The sequence below is a fragment of the Staurois parvus genome, unplaced genomic scaffold (assembly GCF_062004578.1).
Source record: "Staurois parvus isolate SC_StPar_1 unplaced genomic scaffold, SC_StPar_1.0 ptg000774l, whole genome shotgun sequence".
Classification (NCBI taxonomy): domain Eukaryota; kingdom Metazoa; phylum Chordata; class Amphibia; order Anura; family Ranidae; genus Staurois; species Staurois parvus.
In genome coordinates, this window is record NW_028318570.1 from 574408 (window position 1) to 594913 (window position 20506).

The 20506-nt window shown below is 42.6% G+C and overlaps 1 protein-coding gene across 4 annotated transcripts in view; it reads right to left on the reverse strand.

Moving 5' to 3' along the window:
- The window catches only part of CAPN9 (calpain 9), an 834396-nt gene that overhangs the window by 304580 nt on the left and 509310 nt on the right, over nucleotides 1-20506 (reverse strand). For all 4 annotated transcript variants that reach the window (XM_089654542.1, XM_089654541.1, XM_089654540.1 and 1 more), the window contains exon 11: nucleotides 3950-4158. In XM_089654542.1, coding sequence (XP_089510668.1) covers nucleotides 3950-4158 — 209 coding nt within the window. The remainder of the gene's footprint in view (nucleotides 1-3949; nucleotides 4159-20506) is intronic.

A 20506-nucleotide genomic window follows, 5' to 3' on the forward strand; every position in this document is an offset into this window, starting at 1 on the left:
ATTACCGGCTCTCCTCAGCGTCACAGCTCGTAGGGAGAGAAATGCCGATAACCGGCATTTCCCTGTTTACATGTGATCAGCTGTGATTAGACACAGCTGATCACATGACCGAGCCAACATCTTCGGCTCTTTCCATGGATCGGTGATCCGCTGTGTCCGAGGGACACAGCGCACCGCCGATCGCCGTACTGCACACTCCGGGAGCCACGCATGCGCGGTTACAATGGGAGGACATCATATGATGTCCTCCCAGAATGAGAGAACCACCTTGCGTCCGTCATATTACTATATGGCGGGCGGGAGGTGGTTAAGCAACATTGTCTGCTCCCTGGCACACAGGGCACCCAGTCCCAGGAAGGTTTACATCCAACATTCTGTGTCCTCCAACACCGCACAACGCTGAACCTGGAGGGGAAAGTATGGCAGGGGGGCTATACTTGCAGCAACCAAAGTACTTACCAACTTCAATCAACAGGTGGCCTGGAGCATGACCAAAAAAGAACACTTCAGTTGGGGAGGGGCTGTCTTTTATTTAGCTAGGAAGAGGTGGTCCTTTGGGTTCCAGAAGGGGAGTTAACCCGTTGTGTGCTGCCGTGAAGTAAGGCCAGGAAAATTCATTGTAAATGATACATACATCAAATTCAATAACAGGGGCCTGATCTAAAAAAAGCCAAGGCATGTTGAGAACAAGGCATGTGAAGGGGAAAAATCAGCTATATCCTTGTACCACAGAAATAATTGATAACTAGTCCTTTGCTCTCTGCCTGTCTTTTTTAGGCACACCTTCCCCAGTTCAGTGCCCCTTTAAGTGAATGCTTCTGAATCTTTTTTTTTTTTTTAACAGTCAGTCAAAAATACACAAAGCTGACAGAGAAGGGAAGTCTAAATAAAAAATGTATGCCCTTTTTTTTTGTTGTTGGTTCACATCAAAATGTGGCACAATGTTTCTCACACTGCAGGTGAACTTGTTGCCCTTGCAATTTTCATTTATTGTTAATGGCACCCAAAATGCAGATCAGACACAGGGCATTTGCAGGCACCAAATCTGAATATGAGAACATGTGTATTCAAGTGTGCACCGGTCCTTAAACTTTCATGAAAATTTAGCAAGCCAGCCTAAACTGAAGTTTTATATATTGCCGCTTTTGTTGTCACTAATACAAGCAAGATTAACAAATACAATTACATAACAAAACTTTTTGAACACAGGGTACAATAAGAATAACAGCCGGGTTTACCAAACTGTAAAGTGATGTTAAATGAAGGGAAGTAAATGTGGATTTAAAAGATTCCAAATTTTATGCATATGGTTGCAGTAAAACAGATCAGGCCCCAAATGTGCCCGTAAATATTTTTTAAGAATGTCAAAAATGTGTCTATTAATTGAACACTGAAATATAGACTGGAAGAAGAACACTTGTATTCGGATAAACAAAAAGTGCATTTTTCTTCCAACAGATATATAGTATTCTAATGTTCATACCTTAGTGGAGCATGATGTGGCACTAGTACTGGTAAAAGTATCAGGCACTGTATCCTATCAAAGTAAGGCAGATACACTCTCACTAGATTCCACAGTAAGAAAAGGAGGGCATAAGAATTAGTCTAATTTTTTATTTTAGAATAAAGGATACAGTCATGGCCAAAGATATTAGCACCTCTGCATTTCTGTCAGATAATGCACCACTTCGCTCATAAAACTGTTGCAATTACAAATGTTTAAGCATTCTCATGTTTATTTCTTTTGTTTGTATTGGTATGACACAAAAAAGTGGGGAAACAAAAGCCAAATCTGACACATTCAACACAAAACTACAAAAATGGACTGGAAAAAACTATCAGCACCTTTAATTTAATATTTGGTAGCACACCCTTTTGGAAAAATAAAAGAAATCAATTGCTCCTCTCACCATCAATAAGTTTCTTACACCTGTCTACTGGAATTCTGGACCACTCTTCTTTCACCAACTGCTCCAGGTCTCTCAGATTAGAAGGGTTTGTTTTCCCAACTGCTGTTTTCAGATCTCTCCACAGGTGCTCAATGGGACTGAGATCTGGACTCATTGCTGGCCAGTTCAGTACTTTCAAGAGCTTTGTCTGAAACCATTTCTGGGTGCTTTTTGACATGTGCTTTGGGTCATTGTCCTGCTGTAAGACCCATGACCTCTGACAGAGACCCAACTTTCTGACACTGGGTCCTACATTACTCCCCAGAAATCTTTGGTAGTCTTCAGATTTCATCATGTCATGCACAGTTCATCTGGTGCCTGAGGCAACAAAGCAAGCCCAAAACATCAGTGAACCTCCACCATGTTTGACTGTAGGAACTGTATTTTTTAAATGCCTCATTTCTTTTTCTGAAAACAGTAGAATGATGAGCTTTACAAAAAGCTGTACTTTTGTTTCTTCTGTCCACAGCATATTCTCCCAAAAGGATTTTGGGTTCCTCAGGTATGTTTTGGCAAACTCCAATCTGGCTTTTTTATGTTGCTGTGTCAGCAGTGGGTTCTGGGTCTCCTACCATAGCATCCCTGGTAATTGATACAGGTTAGTTTAACCCCTTCACACCTAAGGGTAAAACAAATGTTAATGCCTAAGCACAATTTTGCAGCTTTGACATGCGTCAGTAAAACCCTACATATCATCACAACTACTTTGTGCATCCAGGTGGATTTTACCTTCCAGGACAATTTGGGTTTTCATTTGGTGGTGAATGGTTATGGATATCTTCTGATTTTTTTCCCCCATTATTATTATCAAAGGAAAACTGGCCCAAAATAGTAAAAATAAATCATTATTTTTTTTAATTTAGCTATATATTTCTTGCTACTACTGTTTTTGGTGGTAGGTTATCTACCACCAAAAACAACCCAAAATAAATTCTCCTTCTCCTGATGATCGCAGCAATAGCACATATGTGTATGTTAGTTGTTTGTTCCCATAGTGCAGCGCAGAAACAACAGTGCACATTTTGCTTTTTTTTTTCTCATCCTACCTCCTAAAAAAAAAGACACTAACACTATTTAAAAATGTAAAAACAAAAAAGAAATCATGGAAAAAAATAAATAAAATACTGACCCTGACCTTTGCTCTTGACCATTGACCCATACCCAAACACTAACCCTGGCACTGACCTAGATCAAACCTTGATCTAGTTATTATTTTTATTTATTTATTATTATTATTATTATTATTATTTTGCACACAGTTGTTGTTTTCCTCTCTTCAAGGAGAGAGATACAATGTATATCCCTCCTCCTCTCATAGAGAAAAAATCATGAGAGCTAACTGATCACTGTGATAGCCAATCAGAGCGATCATGTGACCTGGAATCAGAAGTTCCGGGTCCCGATCGTTACTATGGACCCGGGGCTCTTGGTGCTGTGCGGCATGCTCCTAGCACAAAGAGTACGCAAATATGTGCCCCACGAAAAAAAAACCCAGTCCAGTGGGGCGGCATATTTGCGAATGCATGGTGCTAAGGGGTTAATTACAAATTAGAGGAGCATCACAAACTTAGAATGCAATTATTTCTTGCAATTTTGAAAAGGTGCAAATAATTTTGTGTAGTCCATTTTTGGAGTTTTATATGGAATGTGTCAGATTTGGCTTTTTGTTTCTCCACTTTTTTGTGTCATACCAATACAAACAAAATAAATAAACATGAGAATACCTAAACATTTGTAATTGCAATTTTATGGGTGAAATGGTGTATTAACTGACAGGGGTCCAATAATAAAACTAGTATTCATATAATATTGGTTTCATTTACTGGCATTGTGTAACCTAAACATTTAGCTTAAGTATTTTTTGATAATCAAAATAGTTTTACATTTAAAAATCCCATGGATTGATTTAAATAGTCATCCAATTTAAGTTCTATTTTTGGTACGTTACTTTGTAAAGCTTGAGTATTACTACAATAAAAATGATTATACAATAAACTTACTTAATAATGGATTTCTTCTCTGAAAATATCCTAAGACAAAAATCTGCCTCTTGATGTGGCTCAAATGTTGTAGGAATAATCATGTAGTCACCAGGTGGAAGCATGAATCTTTGGGAGATCTCTCTCACATTGACATATGTTTTGCTTCTTGCTTTGGATGGATTGAACTTGAAAAAATCTTTTGCCATCTGGGACTGACTTCCAGGACACTGCACAGCATGCGTACATCATGTTAATATCAAAATAATAAAATTGTCTATAGTAATACAAATCATTTAGTCTTCCAACCAAAGCAAACCTTAGTAAACCTAAAATTTTAAAGCAATTCTTAAAAATATTTTACAACAAATCCTAAGTAAACCCCTAAATTTAATTTACAATTACTACCAATTATGAGAAAATTAGATGTTCACACTGCGACCCTTGCACCTCACACATATATATCCCTCGTTATAACACTGTGTAATGTGTTCAGGAACAATCTACGTGGTAAATGAGGAGCCAGTGTTTCCTCTGACTCGACTTAAAGTGTTATTAAACACAGGACCCTGCATTCACTATATGTGGCCTTCCACACAGAACATGAAAGTGCAATTATTTTAGAAAATATACACTGCTAAATACCTTTTTTCATCAGCAGTTAGAGCAATCTTGTGACTTCAGCAGAACACTGGTTAAAGCTTGTAGGAGGAGTTTTCTTTCTGCTATAGGAGGATGCAAAACCCCTGACCTCTGTCTGGACAGTACTGATTGGCCCTGTGCTGATCACATGCACTCTCCCAAGAAAAGATAAAACTTCTAGCAATACACACCAAACTGAGCATGTGTTTGTGGTTACAGGTTTATTCTGTCTTATCAGGAGATAAGATGTGGACATTTGAACAAGAAGAGGGGCAGAGAAAACAGAATCAAACAGCCTTTTTACACAATGCAGAGGATTAACCCATTAGGTTCCACAGTGAGTACAACAAGCATGCTTTACTGCAAATACAGACGGATTTTACTGTTGTGGGTTTAGTAACACTTTAATCAATATGCCCTGAACCAATCCTAACTCCCATCCAGTACCTTTGAGACTGAGGAATTAGAACTTTTAGAAGAACAAGATACCCCTGGTGTAATTAGAATTTTTTTTCTGCATCATTTCCACCAGATAGATAGGTATAGCACTGGCCACAGCATCTATGTAGATGATTAGAACCCACTGGTTAAAATGCCAGTACATTTATTCAGTCATTTCAAGCAGACACAGCGTTTTTAACCTTTTTTGCATAGTATAGACCAGAGGTCTCCAAACTGTGATCGGGAACTGGATGTGGCTTTTTGCTTGCCTTTTTCCAGCCCTTGGGGCAGTATTCCTCCCACAGATATGAGACACTATCTCTCCCACTGACACCAAAAATTGGGCACTACCTAATATCAAAGATGGGGCACTGTTTACTCTCACTGACTCCAGGAAAATTTCTACCTCCACTGGCCACATTCCAGCCCCCCTAAAGCCTGAAAGTGGTTGTAAAGGCTGAAGGTTGTTTACCTTCATGCATTCTATGCATGAAGGTATAAAATCTTCTGTGTGCAGCAGTGCCCCCAGCCCCTTCATCGCGATTCAGCAATGTGAATGACAGCCTCGGCTGTCCCAGGTCTCTGCCTCCTCATTGGCTGAGACAGCAAGCTAGAGCCATTGGCTCCCACTGCTGTCAATCACAGCCAGTCAGCCAATGGGGAGAGAGGAGTGGGGCCAAGCCGTGGCTCCATGTGTGAATGGACACATGGAACAGCGGGTGCTGCTCCCATAGCAAGCTGCTTGCTGTGGGGGCATCCGACAGACAGGAGGAGCCAGGAGAGCCTGCGAGGGACCTGAAAAGAGGAGGATTCAGGCTGCTCTGTGTAAAACCCCTGTACACAGTAGGTAAGTATAGACATGTTTGTTATTTTACAAAAGAACAAAATGTACCTTTAGAATTGCTCGAAGGACACTACACTGGCCCTTTGTTTTAAAAGTTTGGAGACCCCAAAAGTTTAAATTCTAACTCCAGGTTTTATGTCACTTTAAAGTGGTTTCAAAGGCTGAAGGTTTTTCATTCTATGCATGAAGGTAAAAACTTTCATGTGTAGCTCCCCCCACATTCCCCCTTAATACTTACCGAAGCCCGATTTTGGTACAGGGATGTGCGCAAGAGCAGCAGCGCTCCTGGGTCTCTCTCTCTCCTTATTGGCTCCTGCTGCTGTCAATCAAAGCCAGTGAGGAGGCAGTGGGGGCGGGATTGAGGAACACTGTGTGTTTTCCATAGATACACAGAGCACACTTAGGAGTGAGCACACATGAATGCAGCACTGATCCTCTTCCTACATTAATAAACACTTACCTGCTCTGTGCAATGGTTTTACACAGGGCAGCCCTGATCCTCCCCTTCTCTGGTCCCCGCCGGAGTTTCTGGCCTCTCCCCCTTGCCGAGTGCCCCAGAGCAAGCTGCTTGTTCTGGGGGCACTCAACAAGGGAGAGGGGCTAGAAGTGTGGGCATGGGGGCCCAACAAGGGGAGGATCAGGACTGCTCTGTGTAAAACCTTGCACAGATCAGGCAAGTATGATGTGTTTATTATTTTAACGCAAAAAAAGGTTTGAGCCTCCTTTAGAACCACTTTAAATGGTTCCTTTGGGTCAAGCTGTCCCAAATAAACTATATCCTTTACTAAGCGGTGTGGTGATTGTGAGCACAGTATCATACAGTATGTGAGCGCAGTATCATACATTATGTAGCATCAGCTACAAACAGCATGCAATGTTGTAATCCAGCAGTATCTCAGGAGACTTCCTACCTGCTTCCAGAACAAAATTGAGAACAGTGCTCCTGAAGCACTGGACAAATGCTGTCATGATCTATACCTCCTTAAGCCCTTACAACCACTTTAAGGAGCCCAGCCCAGTGTATCATACTGTATGTAGCTTCAGCTGCATACCAGTATGTAGGGCTGTGTTCTGACAGTATCTTTGGAGACTCTTTCAGCCACTCAGAGGTAGCCTTATATTTGTATCAAGGTAAACAAGTGAAAATTCCCAAACATTCCTTTAAGAGGAGGGTAATGAGCCACAGCCTCTCCCCACTGTGCAGTCCAGTGTAAAGCCTTCTCCGTTTTCACTGGTGTCTGGATCCCTGGACACTCAAGGGCTGCTTTCCACAAAATCTGCGGTTATATTGGCAATGGCAATGCTGGACTCTGTAGCAATCATCGCCTAAAGTGGATCCGCTCTCCTCCAGCTCACTGGGTCCCTCTGATGGCAGTGGCCTCTGAGCGAGTGTTGCAGCACAGTCCCACTCCATTATCACAGTATGCTCTGGACATAAGCAGTGTCTCCAACTCAGCAGTCAACCATGTGTCTTTCCTCACTCACTATGTGTGACTACCCAATCCTAGGCTTCTTCCTTTTTCCCCCCCTCTCTCTAGCACACCTTCCTACTGGGACTTGTGGTCCCACCATGTCTCTTGTAGTATAAAGACTCCTGGTGGGGACTACATCCCCCACAAATCCCTGCAGCTCCCAGCAGTCTTATGCAGCTCCCTTCCTTTCCCTTCTATTTCCATTCTGTAGCCAGTCACATTGTCTCTCCTGCTGTTTCAGGCAGGACGTACGGCTAAGAATGAGCAACAGCCGATCAAAATCCTCCTGGCTGATGGCTACGGGTGGGACCTGCTTCTTGCCTGCACTTCCTCTTCCTCCCTGCTGCCACTCACCCTGGGAGAAGAGAAAAAAAATGCCCTGCTGCTGTTTGTGCTCAGTTCTGTTGGGCAGGATTTAAAGTGATTCTAAAGGCTTAAATTATTAATAATAAAAGTCTATACTTACCTACTGTGTGCAGTGGTTTTGCACAGAGCAGCCCGGATCCTTCTCTACTCGAGTTCCCTGGGGGCACTCCTTAAGCCCTTACAACCACTTTAAGGAGCCCAGCCCAGTGTATCATACTGTATGTAGCTTCAGCTGCATACCAGTATGTAGGGCTGTGTTCTGACAGTATCTTTGGAGACTCTTTCAGCCACTCAGAGGTAGAACATTACCCTCCTCTTAAAGGAATGTTTGGGAATTTTCACTTGTTTACCACTGGATTACTAATGTATTTGAGAGCTCTAACACAGGACTTTACGCTCCAATACTAGCTTGTACCACACTAGCCAGTGGGAGGGGCATTGAGAAATTCTAAGACATTTGCCTTCTAAACAAGCATCACCTATATATTTAGGGCTCTCCTAGACTCCTAGGCCCTGATTTACTAATGTGCCTGGGCGCATTTCCATGGGCTAACATCTACTTTTCAATAGCGACCGTCTACTTTTAGACGGCAAAGACATTTACTAAAGAAAGCGTCAACAAGTAGACGTGAAATCGAATTTACTAACCAGGCACAATCCAGGAATTTAAGAAGTCTAAGAAAGCAGACTTGCTAAGAAGCACATCTAACACAACGAAAAATCACTGCAGAGACATGTTCACATTGAAATTTGCTTTCACAAATATCGGGACTTCACTTTAAACAATATCTTAAATTTCAAAAAAAAATTTAAATTTGTAAAAAATAGTTTTTAAAAGAATTCATGACAGTCAAGAACTAGATGCTTTTCCAGAGTCTATGCACGGATATAAATGCGCATGTGTGGAACACATTTTAGCCGTCTGCCATGGGCACTTTCTTTGTAGACACTGTTTAATAGTAAATCTCAGTGTGGAGTCCTCTGACAATTGGCACTCGATCGCGTCTAATGTGTTTAACAAACAGCACTATTTGTGGCTAGGCATATCTTTATGTATTATAATTTGATTTCCTTAGTTCTATTGATTCTGTTTTTGTTTCTTATCCTTTATAATTATTTCTGTAATAGTTTTACACATTTCGAAGGTCTAGATAATATATACTTTGACAGCTGAATCTTAAAATAAAGGCAGGCAATTAAAAAAAAATGTTCTAAAAAAATGTTGTGGGGTCCCCCCTCCCATCCATACCAAGCCCTTCGGCTACTTCTGGTAGTTTAATTGGTATCATTTGGAATTTATATAAAATTTTTGGGACAATTACCATTTTTATCAGGTTTATACGGCCTATTCATGACAGAGTTCCCCCACCCAGTTTTCTTAATTCATCCTTGATCTCATTTAATAATGAGATATAATTTGATCTATATAAGTTCTTGGAAGATACAGTTAATTTTATAACTAAATATTTTAATTTTTTTTCTCTCCATACAAAAGGAAATTCCTCCTGTAACATATTTTTCTCTCTGTTTAGAAGATTTATTTTTAAAATCCTTGTTTTAGTTGGATTAATTTTTAAATTTGACATCTCCCTATATTCCTTCAATGATTTTATTAAATTTGGCAATGTTATCCTTGGGTTTCCCACATAGAACAACATATCATCTGCATAAGCTGCCACCTTATGCTCTATATCTTCCTATCCTAATGCCTTTTATATCTATGTTATTCCTTATTGTAGCCAATAGAGATTCCAAAGATAAAACATATAACAGTGGAGACAAAGGACATCCCTGTCTTGTTCCAATTTGCATCTCAAAATACTCTGTTAATTCCCCATTCACCATGACTGCTGCAGAGGGTTTACTATATAATTTCCTTATCCATTCTCTCATTCTGGGTCCCATCCCCAATACTTCCAGTGTATCCAACATATAACCCCAGCCTACTCTATCAAATGCCTTTTCAGCATCTATCGAGAGTACCACTACAGGGTTTTTCTCTTTTCTACTTTTTTGTATGAGAAACAGAGATCTCAATCCATTATCTCTACCCTCTCTTCCTGGGACAAAACATACTTGGTCTATATGTATCCTTTCCTGCATTAGGTCTTTCAACCTGTTTGCCAGCACTTTTGCATATAGTTTAGTATCTGTATTTAACAAGGAAATCGGTCTATAACTTGAACAGTGAGTATCATCTTTACCTTCCTTATGTATGAAAACTACATGGGATTGTAGAGATTCCCTCCTCATTTCCATCTCTCCTCCCAATGCATTCATATATATCCTCAATTTGTGTACTAATAGTTCCTTATATTTTTTATAATATCTCACTGTGTACCCGTCAGGTCCAGGACTTTTCCCAGATGTAGTAATGTTTAATGCTAAATGTATTTCTTCCTGTGTTATTGCTGATTCCAGGAATTTTAATTGTTCCTCGCTTAATTTCGGTAGTCCCGCTTTTTTAAATATGTCTGTCTTTTTTCTATTTTTCCTACATCTTTACTTATAGAACTATGGGGAATAATAATATATAGCTTATTATAGTATTCTTTAAACACTTTAGCTATATCTTTAGTTGAATACACTAATTCACCTTTGTTGTCTCTTATTTTATCTATATAATTCCTTGATTTTTTTTCCTCTGGGCCTTCATCAAATATTTTCCTGGCCTATCTCCCCATCTATATCTCTCACATATCATTTTATTAAACACTCTTCTCTTATCTTCTTCCAGAAAAGTATTTAATTCTCTTTTGTTTATTACCCTCTGCATAATCTCTTTTGTTACTCTATGTTTATGTGTCTTCTCTAACTCACAGAGTTCCTTAAGAAGCGTATTTATTTTTTCTCTCCTTTCCCTCTTCTTTTTTGCTCCAATCGCTATCAGGATTCCTCTAATATAGGCTTTATGAGCCTCCCACACCGTTGCTACAAACACCTCCTCAGAATCATTTTCCTCAAAAAATTGCTCTATTTCTTTTTTAATATTTTGGTTCGTCTCTTGATCCTGGAGAAGTGTCGTGTTTAACCTCCATGATATTCCCCTATTCTGCTCATTTCCCCATAATAATTGCATTGTGACAGGAGCATGATCCAATATTGATATCTCTTCTATTTTTACTTTAGCCAGAGACTGAGTAAGTTGATGGTCTAACAATATGTAATCCAATCTTGAGTACATCTCATGTGCATGAGAATAAAATGTATAGTCTTTGTCCTTCATGTGCTTAATTCTCCATATATCTACAAGTTGACATTGATATAACATTTTTTTTAAAGATTTCAGAGACCTACTACCATCTCTCTGCACATGTGACGTCATGTAGCAGATATAAGAAGCGCCACAGAAAATGCAAAATAAATCAAATAATAAGCAGCACCTCTAACCAAAAAAGGTAAAATAGTGTACAAATAAAAAGTGCGCTAATTATTCACAAAACATGCAAGGATAAACATGTGACGTCATATCTATCTGAGGATCCATGCAGGAGATTAAAATCTCCCGCCACAATTAAGATACCTTTCTTGAAATCCAATAATTTCCTCAGAGTATTTTTTAGGAACCCCTCCGGTTTTTTATTCAGGCAATAGATATTTGCTAATCTGCAATCCATTTCCTGTAATTTCCCCTTCAGAAACAGAAATCTCCCTTCCGGATCTACCAATCTGTCTTCCAAATTGAACCTGATATTTTCAGCAAAACCTATTGCCACTCCCTTGGCTCGTTTAATTGGGGTATCTGCGTAGAACCATATTGGGTAATATCTGGAATTTAGTTTCACATTTGCTTCTCGTTCTAAATGTGTCTCCTGTAGAAAAACCACTGAAGAAAATCTATGCTGAATTTCTTTAAAAATCCTAAATTTCTTCCCAGGGCTATTTAATCCTTTAACATTATAAGTCACAAAATTAATCTCTTCCATTCTTCTCCTTCTCATCTCTTCTCAATATCTTCCCCTTCGATTTGTAGGGTTTCTCCAGACAGATGCATCTTTTACTATTTTGCAGAGTCTTAAACTACTTACCCCCTCCCCATACCCTCCTCCCATCCACCCCCTCCCTTTTTAGGCCACTAATTTGCCTATGAATCATTTGTGGTCCAAGTCCCACCCTTGATTCCACTTTAGGGTGAAGCTCTGAGCATTCCACCTCAACCCAGTTGTTCTCCTCCAACGTCCCGCCAGCTTAACCGAATGAAGGAATACTCAGGGAGAAAAAAAAAATCTTTAGAGGAGAGGGAAAAAAGACGGACAACAACATCAGTGGGAAAGGAGGAGAAAAAGGAGGAGAGAAAGAGGAGAGAAGGGGGAGATAAAGAGGAAAAAAAAAAAAAAGAGGGAACCCCCCTCAACACCCTCCTATCCTCCTCCCCCCCCCTCCCCACCCAGTCCCCTCCCCTTTCAAATTCCCTCCCGGACCCCCTGCCACCTATCACTTTCTATATTACACCTTTCTTCCTCCACCACACCCCAACCAGGAATATCTATATATTGCAACTCAAGTCTCTCACAGAAGTCTCTCAATTCTTCAGGAAACTTTTATCTGGCAGAGAGCCCATTTCTCTAACCGATTAAACATGCTGGGAACCCCCAGCTGTATCAAACGTTCTGCTTCCTCATTTGTTCTACTAATGGTTTCAAAGATCTCTTTCTTAACAATGTCTCAGCAGCGAGATCCGCAAAAATCTATATGTTTATTTCCCCATATTTTATAACTGCTCTTCCTTTCATCCTCTTCCAGATCACTTCTTTATCATGGTAATGATGGAGTTGAACAATAACATCTCGAGTTTCCTTTTCTACCTTCTTGATGAAGTCTCCCGATTCTATACACCCCATCTATTTTATACAGTTCTGCTGCAGATCTATCCATTATTGTGTCTACATTGGTGGCAAGCAAAGGGATTGTGCTTCCAAGCTGTGAACACGTCCAAACCACCACTGGGATTCAAGATCAGGAAAGGAAACGTCGGACACCCCAGTGGAGATATAGACCTTGCATCAGAGTTCCCAGGGCTGCTGCAGACTATTCTTGCAACATACCCCAGGACTGTGTCTACGGATCAGTACCTGGAGCTAAGGCAGTGGATTTGGGAGGTGCTTTGGAGAGGAGCCCTCCAGGCTGCTGGTATGGACAAAGGCAAGTGGTATCCAACCCCAGGGGAAAGGGTCAGGGACCATCGGAAGTTACAGATGCCATTCCTGGGAGAGCGACCCCAGGAGCAATGGGTGACTGAGTTGGACAGGCTGGTCCAGCAGGAGATACAACTGGACAACAGATATCGGGCTTTGCAATGGTACGCAGAGCAGGAATATTTAGGGGTGTCAACAGAGTGCTCTCCTGAGGGACATGACTTTGGTGGGCCTGGATTGCTGTGGGAGAGCCTTACAGATCATTTTGTGTTTGGTGATGAAGGAGAACCTACCCTGGAGGAGTTGCGAGAAGGCAGAGAGGCTATGTACGGTCTCAGAGCTTGAACCAGATCTGGAATACCTGCTGAAGAAAGAACTGCATCTGGAAAGGGCATACAGGCAACTGCTAAAACATGTTCGGCAGCATGCCCAAGAATTGGCAGTGGAAATTCCAGAGACTGGGGATTTGATAGACTTCTTTGCTGAGGAGGAACCAGCAGAAGAGCTGGCAACAGGGCCAAACAGTGAACTCTGCCCAGCACTGGTAACATCTTCTGAGTTCCACGGCCAGGAGATGGTGAATCCCTATCTCCAGACACCAGTTCCAGAGACTGGGGATTTGATTGACTTTTCTGCTGAGGAGGAACCAGGCGGCACGCCTCTCGCAGAAGAGCTGGCACTAGGGCATGGCATTGTCGACCTCTGCCCACAACAACCAGGAGCTACAGGAAGAGGATGCAATCAGCACCTCACAACAGCAGCTTGAGCTGGTGTCCGTGGATGGGACTTCGGTCTCCACTGACACAACCCCAGAAAAGGGATTGGCATTGGGACAAGAGGATGTCAGCCTTTCTTTGCAAATACTAGGGGATGTCCATCAAGGCAAAGTGGAGGAGACTACAGTCACCACCTGGATACCCAGTCGGCCCAGATCCCCCACAGCATGATGGAGTTGGTCCATTTCAGGGAGAAGGACCAGTCCCAGACTTCTCCCCACTGACACGAATGTCAGAGGGAAGAGGAGAGATATAGAGGGGAGAGAGAGGGAAGAGAGAGATACAGAGGGGAGAGAGAGGGGAGAGAGAGGGGAAGAGAGAGTGAGAGAGGGGAGAGCGAGAGAGGGAGGAAGAGAGATGGATAGAGAGGGGGGAAGAGAGAGGGAGAGAGGGGTGACAGGGGGGGAAGAGAGAGAGGGAAGAGAGAAAGAAGAGAGAGAGCGGGAAGAGAGAGAGAGAAGGTTGAGAGAGGGGAGGGGAGAGAGGGGGGAAGGGAGGGGCAGAGGGAGAGAGGGGGAAGAGAGAGAGAGGGAAGGGGGGGAGAGAGGGGAGGTAGGGGAGAGGGGAGGAAGGGAAGAGAGAGGGGGGGGCAGAGAGAGGGAAGGGGTAGGAGAGCAATAGAGGGGGGAGGGAAGAGAGGGAGAGAGAGGGAAAAGGGAGATAGAGGCAGGGAGAGAGAGAGAGAGGGAGAGAGAGGATATGGAGAGGGGGGCAGAGAGAGGGGGGGCACAGAGAAAGAGAGGGAGAGAGGGGGGGAAGAGAGAGAGAAAGAGGGGGCAGAGGGAGGGGGGTAGAGAGGGGGGGGGCAGAGAGATGGACAGGGAGAGGGACAGGGAGAGGGACAGAGAGAGGGGGGGAGAGAGGGGGGAGAGGGAGGAAAAGAGAGAGGGAGGAAGAGAGAGAGGGGGGAGAGAGAGAGGGAGATAGAGGGAAAAGGGGAAGAGAGGGGAGGGAGAGAGGGGGGAGGGGCAGAGAGAGAAAGGGGAGAGGGAGAGAGGGGGGCAAAGAGGGTGGGAGAGAAAGAGGGAGGGAGAGAGAGGGGGGGGGAGAAAGAGATAGGGAGGAAAGAGAGAGGGATGGATAAAGGGAGAACGTGAGAGAGGGAGAGGGAGAAAAAAAGGAGAGAGATGGAGAGAGAGATGGAGAGGGAGAGGGAGAGAGAGAGGTGGAGAGAGAGAGATGGGGAGAAAGAGAGAGGGGGGAGGGGGAGAGAGAGGGGGGGGAGAAAGGGGGGGGGAGGGAGAGAGATGGGGGAGGGGGGAGAGGGAGAGAGAGGGGGGAGAAAGGGGGGGGAGAGAGAAAGAGAGAGATGGAGGGAGAAAGGTAGAGGGAGAGAGGGAGGGAGAAAGGTAGAGAGAGAGAGAGAAAGAGAGTGGAGAGATAGAGAAAGAGAGGGAGAAAGAGAGAGAGGGGAGAAAGAGAGGTAAAAAGAGGGGGGGGGGGGGGCGAAAGGGAGAAAGAGAAAGAGAGGGAGAGAAAGTGAGGGAGAGAGAGAAAGAGAGGGAAGAGATAAAAAAAGAGAGGGAGAAAGAGAGAGAGAGGCGGGAAGGAAGAGGGAGACAGAGAGGGGGAAGAGATGGAGAAAGAGAGGGAGAGAGAGGGGGGAAGAGAAAGAGAGAGGGAAGAGAGGGGGGGAAGAGAGAGAAGAGAAAGAAAGGGAGAGAGAGAGATAATCATATATATAGTACATACACATGCTTTTTGAACTCTCACATTGGGGAGGGGGGCGCAACATTTTTGTGTTGCCTAGGGCAGCACAAAATCTAAATACACTACTACCGATTGTAACTGTTGAAATTTTGCAACAAAGATAAATCTCCACAATGATAATCTCATAATTTGTCATTCCCATTATTAATCATTTGTAAGCAGCGTTTTGGTGTTTCTAATACATTCATTTTCTTTGCAACACATTTAATAAATGCTAGTACATTTTTTGAATTATATATTCTTGCCAGTATATATATTTCTGCCTGTACTGTGCTTTGTATTGATTATGCACAGGGACTTCCACATGTCTGGCATATATCTTTTTACACTGAGCATGCCCAGCGACTTAGCCATTTGAGACATGTTTCTTGTTACATTGAGTATGCCCTGGGACTTTGCCATATCTGAGTTTGTGCCTTGTGTAACTTAGAATGCTCATGGATTTTGAATTTGAGAGATATTACCAAAATAGTGGTCCAACAGCACTTTTTTTTAGCAACATCTAAAAATAAGCTTAAGCAAAATGCCCTCAGCTGTCCACACGCCGCATACACCAAACCAACACTGCTGGAAAACTCAGACTTAAAATTAAAAGGAATACAAATGTTATGCTGTGTTACTAAATGACATGTTGGGTATAAGTATCGCAATCCCAAATATTCCCAATATTATCCCCCAAAATGTTTTTGCCCCTGCCAATGTTTGTTTGTTTCAGTTTGCAATAGTGGTGTCACCCTCTCTTTTTTTTCTACAGCTTTTTACTATGATTTTGGTACACATAGCACGTTTTGGAAGATAATAGGACAATATTAGTATCGCAATCCTTTGTATTGGGATACATATAACTAACACACATCTGAATTGGGAACATAGCACAACATTTGTGCCACATTTGAGATATCTAGCTTGTTACTCTGGCCTTGCCCAGGGACTTAAGGTTGATTCACACCACAGAAATGCAGTCATGATGTGTGTGAAAGCACAGTGGTTAAGTGGTTAGCACTGCTGCCTTAGAGCACTAGGGTTGTTGGTTTGAATCCCAACCATGGCAATGAAGTTGCATGTTCTCCCTGGGCGGCTGTCCTCACACAAACATGCTGACAGCATCTTTGGCTTCTGTATAAATTATCCCTAGTATGTGAATTAGAATGTGGCCTTGTCCATGTTCAAGCTCTTTCAAGGCTGGGCCTTATGTGAATGTCAAACGATGGTGCAAAATAAGAACCTGGACTAATGAATTATTTTATATTGCTGGTTTGCACTCCGCCCCTTTTGGGAAGGGTTTGTCAAGCCAAGAGCTAAGATTGCAAAGAAAAAGAGAGTTCAGAGAATGTGTGAGTGAGGGAGGGGAGTGCCCTTTGGGCTAAGTCACACAATGGGCACAATTCACTAAGCGGTATCTTACCGCATCCAAGTATGCAGTAGGATCCCCCACATCATTTTAAAAAAAAACTTTTGCATTCCCTAAAAAATCCTACTAAAATACTGCATGAGTTATTTTATCAAGTCATGCGGCCTTCTAGTAGTGAAAACACATGTTAATGTTTCAGCTGTCAGCGGGGTTCCTTATATTTAACCTCTTGCCGTCCGCCTGCTGTTTATAAACGGCAGGGCGGTGGCAGTCCAAGGTCGGGTTGCCGTTCCTAAACGGCACCCGCCTTTTCTAGCTGTGCGCGCTCCCTAGGAGCGCGCACCACCGCGATCCGGTGTCCGCTGTGTCCTCCGGACACAGTGAAACACCGATCGTCGGACGGGACCTCTGTACGAGGTCCCGGTCATGTGATCACTGATTGGCGAATCAGTGATCACATGCAAAGTAGTAAGCAAGATGTCACTTGTGACATCATTGCTTACTATGTGTGAAATCTGTGAATGATCACAGAGGTCACATGGTACAAGGCTATTCACAACAGCCTTGTACCATGTGACAAGCTGTGACCAATCACAGCTCACTCAGTATTTCTCAATGACTGCAAGAATGCAGACAGAGAGAAAGAGAAATGATTGCTTTTACATCCTATATGGGTGTAAAAGCAATCAGTGTAAAAAAAAAAAAAAAATCTTCATCACCCCCCACAAGTAGTACAGTGTCACCATGGTGACACTGTACTGCTAGGGTGACAGTATGTAAAAATAAAAAATAAAAATAAAAAATAATATAAAAAAAAATAAAATAAAAATGTAAAAAAAAATGTTTAAAAATTATAATGTTTGGTTATAAACTAATTTTGATTTTTTTTTTTTTACTAAAAAAATAACGGAATAAATTTTGGCCAAGATTTAGGATGAAATATTATTTATTTGCAAAATTTTATTAAAAAAAACACTTTTTTTCAAAATTTTTGGACTTTTTCATTTACATAGTAAAAAAAATAAAAATCCCAGCGGTGAATAAATACCACCAAAATAAAGCTTTATCTGTCTCAAAAAAATGGTAAAAAATTCATATGGGTACAGTATTGCATGACCGCGCAATTGTCATTCAAAGTGTGATAGCGCTGAAAGCTGAAAATTGCCCTGGACAGGAAGGGGGTAAAAGTGTCCGGACAGGAAGTGGTTAAGAACTGTCAAGCCAGCAGAGCAGACAGATGGCCAGGAGTCAGTGCTGGGAGTGAAGCCTTTTTTTAGTCTTTTTTTGGGGTGGTGGCGGCGGACATCGTGATTGACGTTGTATCTACTGTGGGGGCAAGGTACCAGGGGCATCTCATGGGGCCCCCTACTGACCCCGGGCCCTCGGGCAGTGCCCGAGTTTCCAAATGGTCAGTCTGCCCCTGTGCGGGGGATATTATTTTAGTTTTCTTTTTTTAATAAAGGACTTGTCAAAGACTGACTCCTGTCTTTTTTTCACTACACTTTTTGTTTTTTGTGAATGGGTAGCGGTAACGTACCCCATACTCATTCACATGGGGGGGTCCTGGATCTGGGGGCTTCCAGATTCTGATAAGCCCCCCCCCGCAGACCCCCACAACCACAGGCCTGGGTTGTGGGGAAGAGGCCCTCGTCCCCATCAACATGAGGAGAAGGTGCTTTGGGGGGAGCCCCCCTGCCCGAAAGCACCCCCCCATGGTGAGGGCATGTGGTCTGGTATGGTTCAGGAGGGGGGGTGTTTGCTCTTTCCCCCCCCCCATTTCCTGACCTGCCAGGCTGCATGCTCGGATAAGGGTCTGGTATGGATTTTGGGGGAGACCCCACGCCATTTTTTTTTTAAATTTTGGCATGGGGTGTGACGGGAGTGACTTTGGGTGGGGGGCCCATGGAACACAGCTCCTGTAGAGAGGTTGGGGAGACCCCTGTCTCAGCTCCCCATATCCCTCTTATGTGTAAGTCACTCTGGGCTTGTTAGGGGTGCAGAGTGAAATGTCCTGATTAGAGATGAGCGAATTATTCAAAAATTCGATTCGGCTGAATCGCCGAATTTCAGGAAGAAATTCGATTCGATGCGAATTAATTCGCTACGAAGTTAACTTATAAAAAGGGTTTCTAGGCTTCAGAGAGCCTTTAAATTAGTGCAGAACACTGTACCTTTAATTTAAATGCCCTTGGAGATGAGGAAGGAGAAGGAGAAGGAGAAGGATGAGAAGAAGGAGAAGGAGAAGGATAAGAAGAAGGAGAAGGATGAGAAGAAGGAGAAGGAGAAGGATGAGAAGAAGGAGAAGGATGAGAAGAAGGAGAAGGATGAGAAGAAGGAGAAGGAGAAGGAGAAGGATGAGAAGAAGGAGAAGGAGAAGGATGAGAAGATGGAGAAGGAGAAGGATGAGAAGAAGGAGAAGGAGAAGGATGAGAAGAAGGAGAAGGATGAGAAGAAGGAGAAGGATGAGAAGAAAGAGAAGGAGAAGGATGAGAAGAAGGAGAAGGATGAGAAGAAGGAGAAGGATGAGAAGAAGGAGAAGGATGAGAAGAAGGATGAGAAGAAGGAGAAGGATGAGAAGAAGGATGAGAAGAAGGAGAAGGATGAGAAGAAGGAGAAGGAGAAGGATGAGAAGAAGGAGAAGGATGAGAAGAAGGATGAGAAGAAGGAGAAGGATGAGAAGAAGGAGAAAGAGAAGGATGAGAAGAAGGAGAAGGATGAGAAGAAGAAGGAGAAGGATGAGAAGAAGGAGAAGGATGAGAAGAAGGAGAAGGATGAGAAGAAGGAGAAGGAGAAGGAGAAGGATGAGAAGAAGGATGAGAAGAAGGAGAAGGATGAGAAGAAGAAGGATGAGAAGAAGGAGAAGGATGAGAAGAAGGAGAAGGAGAAGGATGAGAAGAAGGAGAAGGATGAGAAGAAGGATGAGAAGAAGGAGAAGGATGAGAAGAAGGACAGTTCTGTGACAGTTTCTGTCTATTTCTGACAGTTCTGTGACATTCACTCCATACAGCGGTTTCAACCGCTGTATGGAGTGAATGTCCCAGAACTGTCAGAAATAGGCTATTTCTGACAGTTCTGGGACATTCACTCCATACAGCGGTTGAAACATTGTATCTATTTGTTTCCATAAATGGATCCAAATGAAACCGCTGTATGGAGTGAATGTCCCAGAACTGTCAGAAATAGACTATTTCTGACAGTTCTGGGACACTCACTCCATACAGCGGTTGAAACATTGTATCTATTTGTTTCCATAAATGGATCCATTTATGGAAACAAATAGATACAATGTTTCAACCGCTGTATGGAGTGAATGTCACAGAACTGTCAGAAATAGGCTATTTCTGACAGTTCTGTGACATTCACTCCATACAGCGGTTTCAACCGCTGTATGGAGTGAAATGAATGTCCCAGAACTGTCAGAAATAGGCTATTTCTGACAGTTCTGTGACATTCACTCAGTGAATGTCACAGAACTGTCAGAAATAGCCTATTTCTGACAGTTCTGTGACATTCACTCCATACAGCGGTTGAAACATTGTATCTATTTGTTTCCATAAATGGATCCATTTATGGAAACAAATAGATACAATGTTTCAACCGCTGTATGGAGTGAATGTCACAGAACTGTCAGAAATAGCCTATTTCTGACAGTTCTGGGACATTCACTCCATACAGCGGTTGAAACATTGTATCTATTTGTTTCCATAAATGGATCCATTTATGGAAACAAATAGATACAATGTTTCAACCGCTGTATGGAGTGAATGTCACAGAACTGTCAGAAATAGCGGAGCTCTGCAGATACACTTAGAGGAGCTCTGCAGATACACTTTTTGCCGGC